The 19,552-nt window shown below is 54.4% G+C and overlaps 2 protein-coding genes across 8 annotated transcripts; both read left to right on the top strand.

Annotated features, from left to right (window-relative positions):
• The first annotated feature begins 1,016 nt into the window (after positions 1 to 1,016).
• On the top strand, positions 1,017 to 9,505 carry FBL (fibrillarin rRNA 2'-O-methyltransferase). Of its 2 annotated transcripts, none has more exons than XM_075993074.1 (9): positions 1,017 to 1,147; positions 4,175 to 4,267; positions 4,529 to 4,540; positions 4,626 to 4,720; positions 5,016 to 5,186; positions 6,131 to 6,263; positions 7,319 to 7,431; positions 9,150 to 9,295; positions 9,400 to 9,505. In XM_075993074.1, exons 1-9 carry the CDS (start codon positions 1,138 to 1,140, stop codon positions 9,422 to 9,424), a joined length of 798 nt encoding a protein of 265 aa, XP_075849189.1. In that variant the 5' UTR covers positions 1,017 to 1,137; the 3' UTR covers positions 9,425 to 9,505. The 2 variants fall into 2 exon arrangements, with proteins under 2 accessions (XP_075849189.1, XP_012630073.1); XM_012774619.3 differs by having other exon boundaries at positions 4,175 to 4,333; positions 4,439 to 4,540.
• Positions 9,506 to 9,789: 284 nt separating this feature from the next.
• On the top strand, positions 9,790 to 18,299 carry DYRK1B (dual specificity tyrosine phosphorylation regulated kinase 1B). 6 transcript variants are annotated; one of them, XM_012774617.2, is made up of 12 exons: positions 9,790 to 9,940; positions 12,047 to 12,210; positions 13,259 to 13,378; positions 13,472 to 13,660; positions 14,056 to 14,203; positions 15,009 to 15,295; positions 15,987 to 16,133; positions 16,209 to 16,349; positions 16,647 to 16,682; positions 16,767 to 16,962; positions 17,359 to 17,465; positions 17,560 to 18,299. In XM_012774617.2, the coding sequence occupies exons 2-12, from the start codon at positions 12,148 to 12,150 to the stop codon at positions 17,929 to 17,931; spliced, it is 1,806 nt and encodes a 601-aa protein (XP_012630071.1). In that variant the 5' UTR covers positions 9,790 to 9,940; positions 12,047 to 12,147; the 3' UTR covers positions 17,932 to 18,299. The 6 variants fall into 6 exon arrangements, with proteins under 6 accessions (XP_012630071.1, XP_012630072.1, XP_012630070.1 ...); XM_012774614.2 differs by lacking the exon at positions 9,790 to 9,940 and adding an exon at positions 10,357 to 10,729; XM_012774618.2 differs by lacking the exon at positions 16,647 to 16,682.
• The last annotated feature ends 1,253 nt before the right edge of the window (positions 18,300 to 19,552 follow it).

Here is a 19,552-nt window from a genome sequence, read left to right as displayed (position 1 = left end):
GGCGTGTTTTCAGGGGACAGCCAGGTTGTGGTTAGAGCAGGAAGGCAAAATGAAGGTTCAGAAGGAAATGGGGAATATCAGGGAAAAGCCCTTAAGGGCTTCCTCCACCCCAGCCCTGCCCTGTCTGCCTGAGCCTTCCCCACCCCGGCCCTGACATCTCTGGCCTTACACTGTCCCAGAACCAGTCTGTCTCCCCTAAGGGACTGGGAGCTCCAGGAGGGCAGGGAAAAGCCTGGGACTGTTCGAGTCACTATTGTGTCCCCAGCACAAGACCAGTAGTCACCCATTAACTACTCAGTGGCAGTGCCAATTTCAGGTCTGCAGAGCAAGTTGGCAGGTGCAATAGTACCTCAGAACCAGGAAATGGTGCCAGGATCCCAAGAAACAGGGCTGTCAACCCTAAACCTGCAATTGTACTCTGAGTATTTTTATCCTTTAGGGGAAAAAAATTTAATTAGAGGGCAAACAGTAAAATGCAGAAGAAACTGGTCTCAGCTATTTCATCTCATACCTTTGAAAAGTTTAAGCAGATTTTCCATCTTAATATGCAAACACATTTTCAGGAATGTTTCTGTGCAAACTGGTGGCCTTGCACAGCCGGTACACCCTGCGCAGAGAACTCAAAAACAGTATGACTTCATTCATTCATTCAACAAATATTTACTGATCATCCACAGTGATAGAGCAATGAATGGAACAGACTCAATATCTGGGCTACAAACTATTGGGTTTTTGGTAATTTCTTATAGTAGCATCTGTTTTGTTTTGCAGAATGAATATAGTGGCGAATATTAATATTGTAAAAATATTATAAAATAAAAGCACAAAGTGCTCAATACTGAAGCAGAATCTGTCCCCTCCCTCGCCAGGTTACGGTAGAAACCTCTCCCTGCACAGGTAAGCGCTGGGAGCGCGGAGAGGGAGTGGAGTGGGCGGGGTTTTGTGAAGCTCGCGAATCCCGCCCACTGCGCACGCGCCGAGCTCCGGGCGGGGCTGGAGGACCGGGGGCGGGGCTACGCGGTTGCGTCACGCGCCGCACAGCGCCGCGCGCCTGCGCTCTTTTCCACGTGCGAAAGCCCGGGACTCGTGGAGTGAGGGACGCCGCGGACTCCCGAGTCGGGCAAGTCAGCGCTAGCCATGAAGCCAGGTACTGGCCGGGGTTGGGGTGCAGGGTCAGGGACTGAGGCTAGGTGGGAATTCAGGCGCCAGGCCAGAGTCGGAGGGGTGGGGCCTGTGGCAAGGGTTCTCAGCCCGGGAGTCGGTCTCATGTGGGAGGGGGCTCCTGGTTCCGGCCTGGGATCGACCCTGAGCCCAAGAGGTCTGGGGGTTGCTACTGGTTTCGGAGGTCGTCATGGTCGTGAGTGGAGGGCCCTGGGCCTGGGATTGAGGGTTTTTATCTGGAGTTCGTTTCATTGAGGCCGTCATTAGGGATTTTTGGATATTGAGCCAGAGGCAGCACCCGAGGGTTCTGACCCAGAGGATCCAGGCCTCTGGGGTCTTGGGTCTCTGAGCGTGGGTTTTGAGGACTCTGGCTTGGGTGGAAGATGGAGAGTCCTTGCCTGGGTCTGGGAACTGGATCAGGGAAGCCCCCCATTTGCCTCTCCTGTTGCTGCTGCCTCCACCATCCGCGTAGCCCCCAACCCAGCTTCTTCGAGTTGGTTGAAATGCATGAGGACTCCCCTCTTGGTAGTGTGAGGCCCTCTACACTCACAGGGGGGCGGGTCCGCAGGGATGGAGTGGAGACTTGGGGACTAGGATTCCCAGCTCCACGGTGAGATTTCACAAGTTTGGCATTAGCTGGGAGGAGAGGGGATAGTCACAGGACATGAGTGGTTTTATTCATTTGATTTTCCACAAGATTCTGATGAACCCACTCACTCCCTTCTTGGTGGAATGATGGGAGTCCTGGCTTTGACAGCAGAAGGGCCTCAGCTCAACCTTCCAATGCTGGCTCAGCTTCTCAGCCTGCTGTGTGACCTTGGGAATGTGGCTTTGCCTCTCTGAGCTTCAGGTTTTATGTCAATAAAATGGCACCCATGTAGGATTAAGCGAGGTCACGTTTAAAAAAAATAGCACAGCACTGGGCCCTACATGGTATCTTTTATCTTTCTCAAAGAGAACAAAATTAGGGTCCTTCTCCATAGTGTTTAAGGGCTTCCTTCCTAAGGCCGGGCTAGCCCCCACTCATCTGTGTGGGAACTTGCTCCACTGAGTTTGGACAACTTTTCACTGTGGCCAAAAGGGTTTGTTTTCCTAGCACGGGCTTTCTTTTTTTTTCTTTTGTGTGTGTGGAGAAATAAGGGTCCCTTGGGAGGAGATTTGTAGGTCCTTGCCTCTCTCCCAAACTCTCTTTCTCTTCAATGTTTGGGGATCTCCTGATGAAGTGGGGTGGGCGGTGCTGGGCTGTGGCTTTCCTACTGAGACCCTGGCATGCCTGCAGGCCTCTTGTGGTCTGTGATTCCCTCAGGAATGGAGGCTACCCCTTCTTCCTCTCATCTTCCTTCCTTGCGTGGTAGAATGTGAAGTTGCACAAGTTGTCAGGAGTCAGCTGTTTAGTAAAGATTTTAGTCTGAGTGAGAGAAGAAGCCTTTGAGAGGTTTTAAGCAGGAGTGGGATGCAGTCTGATGGACATGTTTGAAAGGGATTTTTTTTTTTTTTTAAGACAGAGTCTTGCTTTGTTGCCCAGGCTAGAGTGAGTGCCGTGGCTGTCGGCCTAGCTCACAGCAACCTCAAACTCCTGGGCTCAAGCAATCCTCCTGCCTCAGCCTCCCAAGTAGCTGGGACTACAGGCATGCGCCACCATGCCCGGCTAACTTTTTTCTATATATATTAGTTGGCCAATTAATTTCTTTCTCTTTATAGTAGAGACGGGTCTCGCTCTTGCTCAGGCTGGTTTCGAACTCCTGACCTCGAGCAATCTGCCCACCTCAGCCTCGCAGAGTGCTAGGATTACAGGTGTGAGCCACTGCACCTGGCCTGGCGATACACTTTGAAGATAGATTGTATGTGAGAGAAGAGTCAAGGATAACTAAGGGTTTGGGGTTATGTAGCTGGAAGGATAGAGTTGCCAGTTTTGAGAGGGGGGAAGGCTGTGGAAGGGGAGCAGATTTTAAGCCAGGAGGTTTGTGGACCCCCTGGAGGGGTCCAAACTTCCCAGAAAAGTTTGTGTGAACATGTGTTTTTTTTCTGAGGAATGGGTACTTTTGGTACATTTTTATGAAAGCTGCAGGACCTGAAATGGATTAAGATATGTTTTGAGTATCTGGGATTGAAAGTTTGTGCTCATGCCCATGAACTTGCCCGCATGTCCCAGGTGTCTTTTCTATGGGACCTGAATTGAAAGTCTCATGGGCCTAACTAGCAGCTTCTCTCCTGAATAGCAGGGAGAAGGCACTCATTCCCCTGAGTTTGAGTAATAATATTCAAACCACGTGCCAGGCAGTATGTTACGTGAAGTGCTTTGTGCGTATTAAGTCGTTTGATCTTTATAATTCTATGAAGTGGGCATTGTGTTCGCAGACAAAGTTTTCTAGACTCCCACAAACCTTCCCTACTTTCTAGGATGGTGAATGGCAGTGGTGTGGCTGGTCTCCCTGTAGGGCACACAAGAGTTGCTTGAGGGGAGAGACCATGGTTCCCCTGGTCACTGCTGGATCATCTGCTTTCCTAATGAACACAGAAGGTGCTTTCTCCACGCACAGAGAGCGTGCTTTCTCTTTAGCAGGACCCAGGGGCTTAACAGTCATCAGCAGACAGTTGCTCATTTAGTATTTATTGAGCCCATACTTCGTGCCACATAGGGTGCTAGGGATGTAGTGATGGCCAAAACAATTAAAAATCTCCATCCATTTGGAGCTTGATTCCAGTGGGGGAGGCAGGCAGTAATATTTGGTGGGTGATGATTGACGTGATGGTGAGATTGCTCTCTCTGTTGTGTATAACTGAGGATCATTTTCATTGTTGATTATGAATATTCTCCATTTTATTTGTCCATTCTCCTGAGGGACATTGGGTCAGTCCTGTTTGTCTGCCGTGGACATTCTTGGACACGTGTCTTGGTGCACATAGGCACACGTCTCTCCAGTTGCTCGCCTGAATGGAATTGCTGGGTACACGGTTGTTTTAACCTTTTCAAGTTTCGTTTTCCTGATACTTGTTTTTGTTTCCACCTCAGGTTTCAGTCCCCGTGGGGGTGGCTTCGGAGGCCGAGGGGGCTTTGGTGACCGTGGAGGTCGCGGTGGAGGCCGAGGAGGCTTTGGTGGGGGTCGAGGTCGAGGTGGAGGCTTCAGGGGCCGTGGACGAGGAGGAGGAGGCGGCGGCGGAGGAGGAAGAGGTAACCGAAGCTGACAAGGGGCGAAGGAGGAGTCTCCCCTGCAGCGGAGAGCGAGGAGAGAAGAGGTTTGGGGTCTCCCTCTCTTACTGCATCTCTCCCTTACAGGTGGAGGCTTCCAGTCTGGTGGCAACCGGGGGCGTGGCCGGGGAGGAAAGAGAGGAAACCAGTCGGGGAAGAATGTGATGGTGGAACCTCATCGGCACGAGGGTGAGTGAGGAAGGCGGGGAATTGGCTGAGCTCAGGGGTGGAGCGGGGCGGGCGTCCTCACCCCTGCTTCGACCCCCTCACTCAGGTGTCTTCATTTGTCGAGGAAAGGAAGATGCACTAGTCACCAAGAATCTGGTCCCTGGAGAATCAGTTTATGGAGAGAAGAGAGTCTCGATTGCGGTGAGACCTGGGCCCCTGCCCCAGTGTCTAGAGCAAGGGCGGGCACGCGGCAGCTGCTGGCACAGTGGATGTTTGCTGAGCGAGCGCCTGGGTCTTACTATTCTCTGCGGCTGCCCCTTCTCCTGAGTCAGTCCGTGAGAGGGCAGGGACTGCGTCGGTCTTGGTCACCGCTGTGCACCCACATTCCGTGCTTGATGGGACTGCCCCGTCCTTTTCGAGGGCCCTAGGGTCAAGGGTGATGAGGTCCTGCTGAAGAGCCTGGCACTGACGTCCACCGCTGTCTCTCCTGCTGCAGGAGGGAGATGACAAAATCGAGTACCGAGCCTGGAACCCCTTCCGCTCCAAGCTGGCGGCAGCAATCCTGGGTGGAATCGACCAGATCCACATCAAGCCAGGGGCCAAGGTGCTCTACCTCGGGGCCGCCTCAGGCACCACTGTCTCCCATGTCTCCGACATTGTAGGCCCGGTGAGTGGAGGGGCAAGGAGGGTGACTGTGGGGAGGTGGGGAGGCAGGAACGACCACGTCCCCTGTGCCACTGCACCGTGTGACTCAGGGCCAGGCCCTTTCCTCCCACAGTGCCTGTAAGTACAAGGAGCGGTTTGAACCACTAGTCTCATTCAGCCTCGCCCGTGGGTTCCTGGCCTTGAGAGAAGAGGTGTGGGTTGGGGTGACCAGCATCAGAGGGACTCCGCTGGGAGGGTAGATACAGGCTGTTTGATTTGATGACCCTCTTTAAAAATTCATGCCCCCAAGTCTGATCTTGTGGATTCTGTTGAAAAAGACAGGCAATCTCATAGTTTCTGGGCCTGCATTTGTGTGACTATATAGGTTTCACATTTAGGGGGCACTGGCACGTCTCATTTCGTTACCCCTTGTTCCTTTATGTGATTATTCTAAGCCGTTTAGTGCTTAAAAACCCCAGGCTTCCATCAGGCATTTAGTGCCGTGGCTTTTGGCAAGTTACCCAACCTCTCTGAACCTCAGTGTACTCCTCTGGAAAATTGGGTAGTTGAAAAGATTAAATTAGTTGATTCCTCAAGGTGCTCAGAGCAGTACCTGGCCTGTCACACACTTTTAGCTCCTGTTACTTCATCTCTGTGCTTGGCTTCCTGGTTTTGAGATTCTGTTGGGAGCCTGGGCTCTTGGTTCAGGCAAGTTGGGATTGGGTAGCTTTGCTGCTTGCTGAATAACCCATGGTGGGCAACTTCATGTCTCTGGACCTCAGTTTATTCATGTGTAAAATGGGCATGATAACAATAGTCATTCCACGGTAGGACTTTGATTTGGGGATCAAAGAGATGCTGTGTGTAGTATTTGTGCCCCAGAATAGGCACTCCTATCATGAAAACTTGAATCATTGTTAGTATTATCTGATTTATTTTAGGATGGTCTAATCTGATTTATTTTAGGATGGTCTAGTCTATGCAGTTGAGTTCTCCCACCGCTCTGGCCGTGACCTCATTAACTTGGCCAAGAAGAGGACCAACATCATCCCTGTGATTGAGGATGCTCGGCACCCGCACAAATACCGCATGCTTATCGGTGAGGGGTCTGGGGGTGGCCCAGGTGGGGTAGGACAGACCACTCTGGGTTTCCTGGAAGGGCCAGCAGAGCCCTGATTCGGATGGAATTGGAGTGGATGAGCAGGCCTCTGGAGTCTGCAGAGATGGAAAGGGGGCAAGGGGAGCCAGGTGAGGTTGTGGAGGCGGCGACTCAGTTTCAGGGTCTCAGATGTCTGGCTCCCTTGGAGGGCCAACCTCCTTCCCTCCATTCTCTGCCCCCCTCTCCTTAGGTCCCTTGTACTTCTGCCCTCCTCCAAAGCATGGTACTTGTTACACTGCCCCTGGCTTGTGTATAAAAGCCTCCTTCAAGAATCCTTATCATCCTGCGGTGAGATCATAGCCCAGAACATTAACTGAGCATGGCTTGGCCCAGAGGGGTCCTTTGTAAAATGACTTTATTTATTAAAATTCAAAAATGCAATACAAAAAATGGAGAAAGCCTTATAAATCAACCCCAGAGGTAATTGCTAAGAACAATTTGATGCCTGCTTTTCCCAATTATTAAAGAATTAGTTTTCATTACATCACCTTTTTTTTTTAATTACACTGCCTTAGAAATACAGCCTCTCATTCTGCTCATTTTTCTTTCTGTGAGATTTTTTTTTTTCCCATTCATTCATACCATCAGCCTTGTCCTGCAGCTTTCATTTGACAATCCTGCCAATGCTCTTGCCTATAAGTGCTCACTTTTACTTGTCTTTTTGATGACGTGTCTGTCTCCCCCCCAGACCCGGGAGCGTCTCGAGGGCAGGGTCCGGGTCTGACTCGTCTCTATGTCCCCTACGCCCGGCCCAGGGCTGGCCACAGAGTAGGTGGCAACCATGGTTTATAAGAGGAGTGAATGAATGATGTGACTGTGGGTTTTGGACCCATCTTGGGGGCACTATGGAGGGAGGGGGTACAGTGGGAGGGAGTGAGACTGAAGGCAGGGAGACTGTCCAGGAGGAACCTGCTGGTGATGGGGTACAGGCCCCAGGGGAGGATCTGGGAAGATCTCTGGCGGATTGACGTTTAACTGCCGCCCCTTTCTTCTAGCAATGGTGGATGTGATCTTTGCGGACGTGGCCCAGCCAGACCAGACCCGGATCGTAGCCCTGAATGCCCACACCTTCCTGCGTAATGGAGGACACTTTGTGATTTCCATTAAGGTACGGGACTTGCAGGAGTCTAAGATGAGGTGGCAGTGTTCCAAGGAGGTATCTTCTTTATCCGTGTCTGTTAAGCAGCTGATCAAAATAGGGGGTCTGGGCATGGTGGCACATGCCTGTAGTCCCAGCTACTCGGGAGGCTGAGGCAGAAGGATCGCTTGAGCCCAGGAGTTTGAGGTTGCTGTGAGCTAGGCTGACGCCACGGCACTCACTCTAGCCTGGGCAACAAAGTGAGGCTCTGTCTCAAAAAAAAAAAAATAGGGGGCCTTCATACCCCCTAATCTAATCAGTCAACTCCCAGCCTTTATTCCCACCCAGCTCCCTACAAGCTGTCCCCCGTCCCTCAATCAAATAGCACATGATAAAACATGTCTGTGAAACTAAAAGCTTTGGATTTAAAGAGGCAAGAGAGTGTAGTGGTCAAGTGCATGATTGTTGAGTCTAATGGCTTGAGTTTGAATTCCAACTTGTTCTGTGACTTTGGGCAAGTCAGTTAACCTGTGTGCTTTAGTTTCTTCACTTATAAAATGGAAATTTTAGACCAGTCTCTTTTAGGGATGATGTAAGGATTAAATTAATCAGTATATGTAAAGTGTTTTGAACAGATCCTGGCATAGAATAAATACTAGATAAATGCTAGGTGCATCTTTCAAAATGTTTTGTTTTGACATACAAAGAAATCTTCTGCATAGCCTTCACCAGGTCCATCATTTGTTAGCCTTTTCCTACATTTGTTTATTATTCTCAGCTGCATTATTACTATTATTAAAGAAGAAGGAGAAAAAAGCAAATAATTCCTGGGTATAAAATGTAAACACTAGCTTTTAGATAAATAGGACTCTGTTTTACAGCTTCCTGCTCCAAACCAAATTAAAAACTTTCACCACGGCCGGGCGCGGTGGCTCACGCCTGTAATCCTAGCACTCTGGGAGGCCGAGGCGGGCGGATTGCTCAAGGTCAGGAGTTCAAAACCAGCCTGAGCGAGACCCCGTCTCTACCATAAAAATAGAAAGAATTTAATTGGCCAACTAATATATATAATATAAAAATCAGCCGGGCATGGTGGCTTGTGCCTGTAGTCCCAGCTACTCGGGAGGCTGAGGCAGTAGGATCGCTGAGCCCAGGAGTCTGAGGTTGCTGTGAGCTAGGCTGACGCCACGGCACTCACTCTAGCCTAGGCAAGAAAGCGAGACTCTGTCTCAAAAAAAAAAAAAAAAAACTTTCACCACATTTCCAAAACCTGAGTGTCCTTAGTCTGTTTTATGCTGCTATGACAGAATACCACTGACTGGATACTTGTAATAAATCTGTTTGGCTCACAGTTCTGAAAGCTGGGAAGTCCAAGATCAAGAGTCCACATCTGGTGAGGGCCTTCTTCACTACATCATCCTGTGGCAGAAGGGGCAAGGGCAAGAGGGCACCTGTAGGAGAGAGCAAGGGCAAGAAAGAGGGCATTATTAATCCTTTTTATTGGGCACGTACTCCCATGGTAATGGCATTAATCCATGACATAATCACCTCTTAAAGATCCCACATATCAACATTTTTTCATTGAGGATTAAGTTTATAATACATGAACTTTGAGGGGCACATTCAAAACCATAGCACTGAATTTCACTTGCGTTTCCAATGAAAATGTACTTCTGGTTTAAAGAGCATAAAAAAGGGAAATCAGCCCAAAGCCCTACCAGAGACTTCAAATCCTTTCTCCTCTGTAGGCCAACTGCATTGACTCCACAGCCTCAGCTGAGGCAGTGTTTGCTTCAGAAGTGAAAAAGATGCAGCAGGAGAACATGAAGCCCCAGGAGCAGCTGACCCTAGAGCCATATGAAAGAGACCATGCTGTGGTCGTGGGTGTGTACAGGTGAGCAGGGGGACCAGTAAGCCATCAAGATAAAGATCTCTGTCCCTTGCACCCAGAGTGCCACAGTCCTGGGGACCCCCGTAATTCATATATTCCTCTCACAGGCCACCCCCCAAGGTGAAGAACTGAAGGCCAGTGCTGTCTGGATTTCGAGAGATGTGTGTTGATACTGTTACACGTGTGTTTTTCTATTAAAAGACTCATCCAGTCTTCCCTGTGTGCTGCTGATTGCTCTTTGACCGCTCTTGACAACAGCGCAGGCGCCCTTGGTCTACATTTAGAGGCGGTGGGGGTGGTCTTATCCGGTCATACAGCGCATGCTCCATGCCTAGCTGCCTCTTGCGCAGCCGCAACCAGGATTCCGGCGCTTGGGAGGGATTGGTAGCCCACTGCGCATGTATGCCGGTAAGCCGCCTCAGCGCGCAGGCGCGGAATCTTACCCTGGGCCACGTGAGGGGAGGGGGTGGGAGGGGTGGGGGGCGGAGCCGGGGGGGGGGGCCGGTTTGTTGTGGTCGCCATTTTGCTGGTTGCATTACTGGGTAATCGGGGCCCTGGCTTGCCGTGTCCGCCGGATACTCTCAGCCAGTGGGCAGGTCTGAGCTCGGGCTCCCCGAGCAGTTTGAGTGCCCTTGCCCGCGCCCTCAGGTAACAACGCGGGGACGGGCGGGCCGGCACGCGCTCGCTGGGCTGGGGGCAGGACGGGATCCGCCCTGCCCGCGTCGCCACGAGACTTAGCACAGCCGAAGGAAGAGAGGAGGGGGGCGGTGGGCAGGTGCGGCCGTGCCTGGCTATTCATAGTCGGATTCCTGGAAGGGGCCGAGCCCGAGGGAGCCGTCTTTGGAGAGAGGCTGGGAGGGGGTAGCCGGGCCCCACTCCCGCCCTTTGTTTGGGCTCGGCTCCGCCGGCCGCATCGTCGTCGCTTAGCAACAGCTGCCCTAGGCTGTGATTGGTTGAGCTCTTGGCAGCAGCAACCAATGGCACGGTTGTTGCCATGGCAGGTGCGGATTGCCAAACTCAGTCGGGCCCCGCCTGCCCGGTGTCCGCCTGCCCGGGCGGGCCTCCTGGGTGGGGGGGCGGGACGCCGGGGTCCCCAGGGGCGGGTGGCCGCGCTAGGCGGGGCCGGTGGGGCGAGGGTTAACCCGCCCCTCCCCCGTCCACCTGCTCTCCCCTTCCCCCCGCGTGCCCTGGGCTGACCCTCGTCCCCTCCTCTCCCCGTCCCTCCTCTCCCCGCCTCCGGCGGCTGCTGTTGTCACCCACCGGGCGGCCTGTCCCGCTTGCCTTCCCCCGCCGCGGGGCTTGCCGGGCCGGCAGGGCCAGGGACTGGCGGCCGCTTCCCCAGCGCTGCCACCGCCGCCATGCTGGCTGCTCGCCCACCCCACTGGGGGCCCCACCGCGCCCCAGCCCCCCGTGGGCTCCGCGCCAGCCCTGACCCGGGTATGGGGTGGGAGCTGGGAAAGACGTCCTGGTGTGGGAGGGCCCCGGGAAAGAGGTTGATTCGAGGGGAAGCTCCAAGAGTGGCGAGGTCCTGGAGTGGCACGGCATGGGATAGGAGAAAGAGATCTGACATGGGGGAAGGCCTGTGGGGAGAGGATTTTGTTGTGCCGGACACTGGGCAGAGACAACTCTGTGATATTTGGGGATTTGGCTGTGGGGGCCTTCTAGGAACGGGCACGGTTGTGGAATGACCCTAGTGTAGAGGTGTGACTGGAGAAGGGGCTCCGGTAGGAATACTGGGGAGTGTGTGTAGGGGAGCAAAGATGTATTGTAGGAGAGAAAAAGGACGATCTCTTTAAACTGGGGGAAGAGGCACCTCTCCCTTGCTCCCCTCCGGAGGAGTGGGCCTTGATTGGGAGGAGGTCTTGAAGTTATTATAGCAAGAAGAGCCCTGATGTGACTGGGGTGGGGGGAAAGCTGGAAGATGGTATTGGGAGACTACCTGGAAGTGGGGGAACCTGATATAGGGAGGAGGTCTTGGCATGATAATGGAGAGAGTCCTCTGGGAAGGGTGTGACCTGGTGGGTGAGAATGCCATAGAGATAGGACTCTGTTGTATAAGGTTTCTCAGATAATCATGGTGTGGTCAAGAGGTTCCTGAGGACTATGATGTGGTTTTAGGGGCCTGCAGAGGACTCTGCTGTGGTTTGGGGGGAGTCCCAGAGGACTCATGTGGTTTGAGGGACCCTAGAGGTCTCTGGATTGGGGGGATCTACTGGGAAGGGTAGATCTTGAAGTGGAGGGACCTTGCTGTGGTGTGGGCTGAGATTCCAGTGTTCTGAGAAGGCTACAGAAGGATGAGATCTTGAGTGAGGGACCTGGGGTGGGGGTGGGGGGGCACAAATAGAAATGAGAGAAAAAGAATGAATCCTTCTCTGTATACCATCTGTGGTTTCTGTCTTCTTCTCTTTTCCTTCCCCCGATTATTGGTGTCTTTCTGTTCTTTCCTGTCATGTCCGATATCAACCCTCCCAACCCCCACCTGGACCCTAATCATTCCCTTTTACATGTTTTCTTTGTGCTGCCTCATTCATTTGTTTGATCATCATTTGTTGAGGGACTCTGCTGTGTCACCCCCCCACCCCTGTACCACTTCTGTCTGCCCCCTGTCTTCATCGCTACCTGTTGCTGTGTTGCACCCTTTTTCTCCTCCCTCTGTGCCCTGCCTTCTTTCTCATGCCCACCTCTTCCCTGCCTGCCACTGTCCCACATATCCCCTTGTTCCATGTTGTTTCCTTGCCTCCCGCCTGCTCTCAGGTCTCAGCGGCGGTGGCAGCCGAGGTGCAGGATGCGAGAAGGCGCCCCCCGGCCGGGCTCCCGCTCCAGGCCTCACTCCCCTGTGGCCCTCTGAGCCCACCATGGCCGTCCCACCGGGCCATGGTCCCTTCTCTGGCTTCCCAGGGCCCCAAGAGCACACGCAGGTATGCGTCCAGCTAGCTTCTCACCTAGGGGTAAGGGGAGGCTGGGGATAAAAGAGTCTCAGGACCAAAAGATAGTATGGTTGCCCTGGATAGTCTTCTGGGGTCATGGTGGGCCCCATGGGCGTGGAAGATAATAGAGGAGTTGCAGGCAGAGTCAAGGTTTGGAAAGCCTGGGTTTAAATCCTGACATGGTAGTTAAATGACTTTGTTTCTCTATACTTCAGTTTTCTGTTCTATAAAATGGAGCCAGTAATGATGCCTACCTCACAGGGTTGTTGTGAGGGTTAAATGAGTTAATGAACTGCATGTAAAATGCTGAGAACAGTACCTAGTACACAGTAAATACCCCATAGATGTTCACTAAGAAAAAGACGTCCAGAGTGAAAGATCTGGAGGGGGTGAGTGGGGAAGAGGGTTGACCCTAAAGGGTCTTGGGGCCAACCTGGTACTGGCAAAGCTCTCCAGGATAGAAGCACTAAGATTCTGAAATGTAGAGCTTCAAGCATGGTAGAGTGGCAGGTCCAGGGTGCTGGATCCAGATCCAAGAGCTTTGGGGTAAAAGAACTGAGCAGAGATCCTCAGAGTTGGGGGTTAGGGTTGGGAAGGCCCCAAAGAATGGGGGTAAATTGAGTTGGGGGGACTTCAGAGGTGGGATACCCAGAACAGATGGTCCCAAGCTGAAGGATTGGGAGGGACAGAGCCCAGGTTTTTCACATGATCTCTGTCACTGAGGTTCACAAAGGAGGAAACTTGTGGAGTGAAAAAGCTGACTAAGGGTCTGGGTGAAAGGTCAGGGATATATAGTTCACTCATTCACATGACAAATCTCTGATGAATATCCATTATGTGTCAGCCTCTGCTCAAAGCACTAGAGATACAGCAAGAACATTACAAAGTCTCTGCCCTTGGGGAGTTTATATTCTAGTGGGGGAGTCAGACAGTGACCAAATAAATATGTGTGTGGTAATGACGCAGCCCATAGAGTTCTCCTTCTTGAGGTTGGGGGTGAAGACCTGTGTCAGTGCCCACCTCTCACCCTGCCCCGCAGGTATTGCCTGATGTGCGGCTGCTGCCACGGAGGCTGCCCTTGGCCTTCCGGGATGCAACCTCAGCCCCGCTGCGCAAGCTCTCTGTGGACCTCATCAAGACCTACAAGCACATCAATGAGGTGGGCAGGGGTAGGGGCTCCCAGGCTAGGTGCTGAGAGGCCTTGGCTGCTGCCGTGGGCCACTCACCAGTCCTCATCTGGCCTGCTGGGCAGGTATACTATGCGAAGAAGAAGCGGCGGGCCCAGCAGGCGCCACCCCAGGACTCGAGCACCAAGAAGGAGAAGAAGGTCCTGAACCATGGTTATGACGACGACAACCATGACTACATCGTGCGCAGTGGCGAGCGCTGGCTAGAGCGCTATGAGATTGACTCGCTCATTGGCAAAGGCTCCTTCGGCCAGGTGTGGGATACCCTCCCCACCCTGATCCAGGGATTAGGGGCGCAGGCACCCACTAACATTGACCCATGCACCCAGTGTTTCAGAGGCTTCAAGTCCTGTGCTGGGCCACTCACCCCAGCCCACTCACTCAGTTTCCTTATGCCTCAGTCTATTTCTGTAAAATAGTTCAAATAACAAGACTCTCCACATAAGGCAGTTGTGTTATTTTGTGTCCAGTGTTTACACCAGTGCCTGACTGATAGTGAGCACTCAACTATGAATTATTATTAGTAGTAATAGTGTTATTGGTGGGTCTCCTTTGCTGGAGGGAGAAGAATGGTGCCTGGCTCTGTCCTGCCTCTCTCCCCTGCTCCCCTGCCCCCCCGCCCACTTTGTGATGTGCCCTGCCTGGACAGGTGGTGAAAGCCTATGACCATCAGACCCAGGAGCTGGTGGCCATCAAGATCATCAAGAACAAAAAGGCCTTCCTGAACCAGGCCCAGATTGAGCTGCGGCTGCTGGAGCTGATGAACCAGCATGACACAGAGATGAAGTACTACATAGGTGAGGCCTGGGCCTGCAGGGCTGTGGGGGCCTGGAATAGCAAGAGCTGGAGCTGGCGGGGATGGGTCGCCCTCCCCTCAGCCCTCCAACCCCCAACACACATGAAGGGGCTGGTGACCGGTTGGTGACCGGTCTGTGACTCTCCTGCTGCTTTCATGATGTTTCCCCGTCCACTTGATAATGATGGTCAGAGTTCACTGAGTGCTCACTAAAGGGCCAGGCTCTGTTGTAAGTACTTTACATAAATTAACCCACCACAGCCCCGTGAGGTCAGGGGCATTATTGTCCACATCTTGCAGATAAGAAACCTAGGCATTCAGGTGCTGTCACTTGCATGAGGTGACAGAGTTTGTAATTTGACAAAGCCATGCCCTCCAGAGCCTTTGCTCTTAACATCTATGCCAGTTTTTTTCTCTCTTATGCTGATTCCTCTTAGAAAAAGCAAGCGGATTTCAAAACTCTGTTTCTTTTAAAAGGAAAATTTACATCCCTATCGTAAATGGAAATCCAGTATCCCTTGCCACAAAAATAAATATAACTGAAGTGAAAACAGTGTTATAAAATAAATTAAGGACGTGTAGAATGTGTTAAAGACATACCAGCATCTAATGGAAACTCTGATTTAATCAGAGACTTGAAAAGAAAATTAGCTTCCTGTGTGAATCAAGTTATATACACCGTGTAAAAACACTGCTCATGGGCACACCATGGAGGCACTTTCTACTTTGTGACCCGAGGCCACCGTCAGCCCTCTCCGCGTCTCCGTTTCTTCTCCATTGGCCCATTTCTGTCCTCTGCCCAACAGTGCACCTGAAGCGGCACTTCATGTTCCGGAACCACCTGTGCCTGGTGTTCGAGCTGCTGTCCTACAACCTGTACGACCTCCTGCGCAACACACACTTCCGCGGAGTCTCGCTGAACCTGACCCGGAAGCTGGCGCAGCAGCTCTGCACCGCACTTCTCTTCCTGGCCACGCCCGAGCTCAGCATCATCCATTGCGACCTCAAGCCTGAGAACATCCTGCTCTGCAACCCCAAGCGCAGCGCCATCAAGATCGTGGACTTTGGCAGCTCCTGCCAGCTTGGCCAGCGGGTGCGGCTTGGGGGTGGGGAGCCAGCACTAGCGGTGTGGGTGTGACCAGGGTGGGGGCGGGGCCAAGCGGTGGCGGAGAGGCGGGGCTTGACTGTAGTGGGATTATCCCGAGCAACCCGAGTGGTGCTTGGGATCGGGGTGTCGGCTGGGTTGGCCCTGGAGGGTGGGGCCAGTGGGTGACAGAGAGGCGAGGGTAGAGGAGGGGCCCACAGGGCATACTGCCCACTAGAAAGGGGAGGGGTGCAGCCTGAGGGGTTGGGGCAAGTTTTGAAGTTGCCAGATGTGGGCTGGGTTTGAGCCTGGAGTGCTGCTTCACTAAGTTTTGTTTACCCTGTGCTCTTCAAGCTGGGGATGGAGGTGGGGGCCTCAGCTTTGCTGTTTCTATGAGCTGGCACTTAAAGTGATTATGGCATAGAGGCTTGTAGGCGGCAGACGTCTGCTCGGAGACAGGAGGGGCCTGGCGTGAGTGCTGGGGGTGGAGACACCAGGGTCAGAATAGGCCAGCAGACTCCTGGGCAGATGAACGAGGTGGTAGCAGTGGCTCCTGGGAAAGTGGTGCTAATCACGGCAGGATTTGGGGAGCCTCTGTCCCCAGTTTGGGAGCAGAAGGCTTGTCCTCAGTGAGGTCCTCTTAGCTTTGGGGGTGTCCAGTAGGGGAGGCTGAGACCCCTGGTTATTACCGTCCCTGCAGATCTACCAGTATATCCAGAGCCGCTTCTACCGCTCGCCCGAGGTGCTCCTGGGCACACCCTATGACCTAGCCATTGACATGTGGTCCCTGGGCTGCATCCTTGTGGAGATGCACACCGGAGAGCCTCTCTTCAGTGGCTCCAATGAGGTAGCTCCCCAGGACGGGCTGAGGTGGAGAGGGCGGAGCCTGGCCGGCAGTCACCTGACCACTGCCTGCTTGCAGGTGGACCAGATGAACCGCATCGTGGAGGTGCTGGGCATCCCACCGGCCCCCATGCTGGACCAGGCACCTAAGGCTCGCAAGTACTTTGAACGGCTGCCTGGGGGTGGCTGGACCCTACGAAGGACAAAGGAACTCAGGAAGGTGCGGCCCCTGCCCCACGCCACTCCTCCCATCCCTGGTGGCCCCTCACTCTCTCACACTTGGGGCTCCCCCTCTCCCTGCTGCTTCTCCCTGCGTCTTTCCCATCCTTCCTCTCCCCCTTGTTTGTGCTTTCCTTCCTCCCCTGCCCCTCCCCATCTCTCCTTCCCACCCAAGTCTTCTTAGCTTCTCTCCTTCTACTCTCTCTCCTGTGCCTCTGTTTCCCCGTGTGTGTCTCCCTGCCCCTCCTGCCCACTGACGGCCACTCTCTTGCCCCCCCTCCCACCCCCTCCCTGCCAGGATTACCAGGGCCCCGGGACACGGCGGCTGCAGGAGGTGCTGGGCGTGCAGACGGGCGGGCCCGGGGGCCGGCGGGCGGGGGAGCCGGGCCACAGCCCCGCCGACTACCTCCGCTTCCAGGACCTGGTGCTGCGCATGCTGGAATATGAGCCCGCCGCCCGCATCAGCCCGCTGGGGGCTCTGCAGCACGGCTTCTTCCGCCGCACGGCCGACGAGGCCACCAACACGGGCCCGGCAGGCAGCAGTGCCTCCACCTCGCCCGCGCCCCTCGACACCTGCCCCTCCTCCAGCACCGCCAGCTCCATCTCCAGCTCTGGTGGGTGCCCAGTGCCCCATTGGGTTCCAACAGGGGTGGGGGCTGCTCTGGTTTGGCCTTGCCTGAGAACCTTGTCACTGGGCCTTTACACTAGAGCTTTGAACTGCCTGATCCTGAACGCCAAAATGGGGCGGAATGGGACTGACAGGGGATGACTGTCCCTCACATTATCTCTCAAACAGCTTGGGCTCAGACCCCTGAAACCTGTTTGGACTGTAACACACAGAACTGAACTTTGACCCCAAATCTCAAAATTGGGTCTGATCCTTCAAATGGGCTCTGATCTCAAAGCCCAAACCTGGGCCTGGGGCATGAACTTGAGTCGGCCACTCCAAAACCTAGCCACTGCCTCCGCTCATCTGTGGCCTCTTTCCCTCTCTTCCCTGGTGCTTTTAGGAGGCTCCAGTGGCTCCTCCAGTGACAACCGGACCTACCGCTACAGCAACCGATATTGTGGGGGCCCTGGACCCCCTATCACTGACTGTGAGATGAACAGCCCCCAGGTATTGGGGCTTTGGGGGCTTTGGAGATGGGTGGGTGGTGCCTGGGGATTCAGGACCTAGGTCTCCATCACCCACTGCTTCTTTGCTCCTTTAGGTCCCACCCTCCCAGCCGCTGCGCCCCTGGGCAGGGGGAGATGTGCCCCACAAGACACATCAAGCCCCTACCTCTGCCTCGTCACTGCCGGGGACTGGGGCACAGTTACCCCCCCAACCCCGATGCCTTGGCCGTCCCCCATCACCAACCTCACCACCACCCCCGGAGCTGATGGATGTGAGCCTGGTGGGCGGCCCTCCAGACTGCTCCCCACCTCACCCAGCGCCTGCCCCCCAGCACCCGGCTGCCTCAGCCCTCCGGACTCGGATGACAGGAGGTCGTCCACCTCTCCCTCCCCCTGATGACCCTGCCACTCTGGGGCCTCGCCTGGGCCTCCGTGGTGTACCCCAGAGCACGGCAGCCAGCTCATGACCCTGCCCCATCCCTGGGGCCCCTCCTGAAGCCATACCCCCCCCATCTGGGGGCCCTGGGCTCCCATCCTCATCTCTCCCCTTGACTGGAATTGCTGCTACCCAGCTGGGGTGGGTGAGGCCTGCACTGATTGGGGCCTGGGGCAGGGGGTCAAGGTGAGGGATTTGGCCGCACCCTCCCCACTAAAGACTGGACCCTTGGCCCCCTCTCCCCCCCCCCTTGTTTTCTATTTATTGTACCAAAGACAGTGGTGGTCCGGTGGAGGGGAGACCCCCCTCACCCCAGGGCCCTAGGAGGGGGTGGGGGCAGGTAGGGGGAGATGGCCTTGCTCCTCCTTGCTGTACCCCCCAGTAAAGAGCTTTCTCACATGCCCGCCTGAGCGTTTGCAGGGCCTCGGCTCCCCTCACCTGACCCTCAGAGGCATGGTGGGGAAGGGTGTTTGGGGAGGGGGTGCCAGAAGAGCTTTGTGTGTGCATCTGTCCCTTCTGGAGAAGTTGTGTCTTGGTGCAGGCGTGGGGCTCCTGGAGGTCTGAGGCTACAGAGTCCTAGACAAAGATCCTGGATAGCATCTTAGCCCATGTATCCCTTTTCCAGGGTAAACTGAGATCCTGAAAGTTAAAGGGCCAGTTCTGGCCTGTTTCTGGAAGCGTGTGCCCTAATAAGCCAGGGCTTCCCCAGAGTCTGCGCAGGACTGGCAGCTTATGCCATGCAGGCATCCAGTAGGGACGAAGTGCACTTAGCAGGCCTTATTGGTGCCATCTGAGGAATAGGGAGGCAGCAGGCACAGACTTTACCCCCACACATGTCCGGTCCCACCCTTTGGAATCATCGCGGAGCAAAGCGTTTTGAGATTCTGAGACAAAAAGATATTCCGGGGGTTCCAGGTAAGTGGTCCTGTTTCCTTGGCAATTTGGAAATTTGTGTCTCCCTACCGGCCAATCAAGAACCGCCTGGTTCAAAAAGTCTCCCACTGCTGGGTGCAGCGCTTCCTGGGAAATGGAGTCTTTCTGGCAAGCTTGGTTTTTCACCCTTCGTTGGGGAACTACAAAGACCAGAATCCTTTTCGCTCACAGGTCTTGGGGGCGGGTCTTCAGGTAGCCAGTCGGAGGTGAGAAATAGACAGGACCCGGATACTTGAGCCCGTCAGTATTGACAACGAGGGCCGTGATTGGGTGGTTTGGGCCGTACTGTGCGAGTGTTGAGTTGCAGGCAGAGGTGGGTTCCTGCGCAGTGCGGGGAGAACGCGCTGGCTAGGCGCTCTGAGTTCCAGGGCCGGCCGGAGGCGCTGAGGCCTTAAAGGGCCCCATCACACGGGATATCGCTGGCCGCTGCGTCTGGCCCGGCTCGCGGGAAGTTCCGGTCAGCAGGAAAGACAGGCAAGGAGCCCGTTAGGGACCTGTATATGATCGCTAATGGAGGCAGCGTGGAATGCGGTGGGACCCCAGAGGAGGCACAGGTGGGGAGACCTTCCTGGAAGACTAGCAGCTGCCTGAGCTGGGGCCGGAAGGTGGAAGGATGTTGGGAGCGGGGCGGGGGAATGGCTTGCGCAAAGGCAAGGACGAGAAGCAGCCTGTTGTGTGAATACGAACTGCAGGTGATTTGGCATTGGTGGAGATCACAT

This window comes from Microcebus murinus, chromosome 16 (genome assembly GCF_040939455.1).
Source record: "Microcebus murinus isolate Inina chromosome 16, M.murinus_Inina_mat1.0, whole genome shotgun sequence".
Lineage (NCBI taxonomy): Eukaryota > Metazoa > Chordata > Mammalia > Primates > Cheirogaleidae > Microcebus > Microcebus murinus.
The sequence above is the reverse complement of the archived record's forward strand: the minus strand, read 5'-3'. Positions and strand labels throughout refer to the sequence as shown.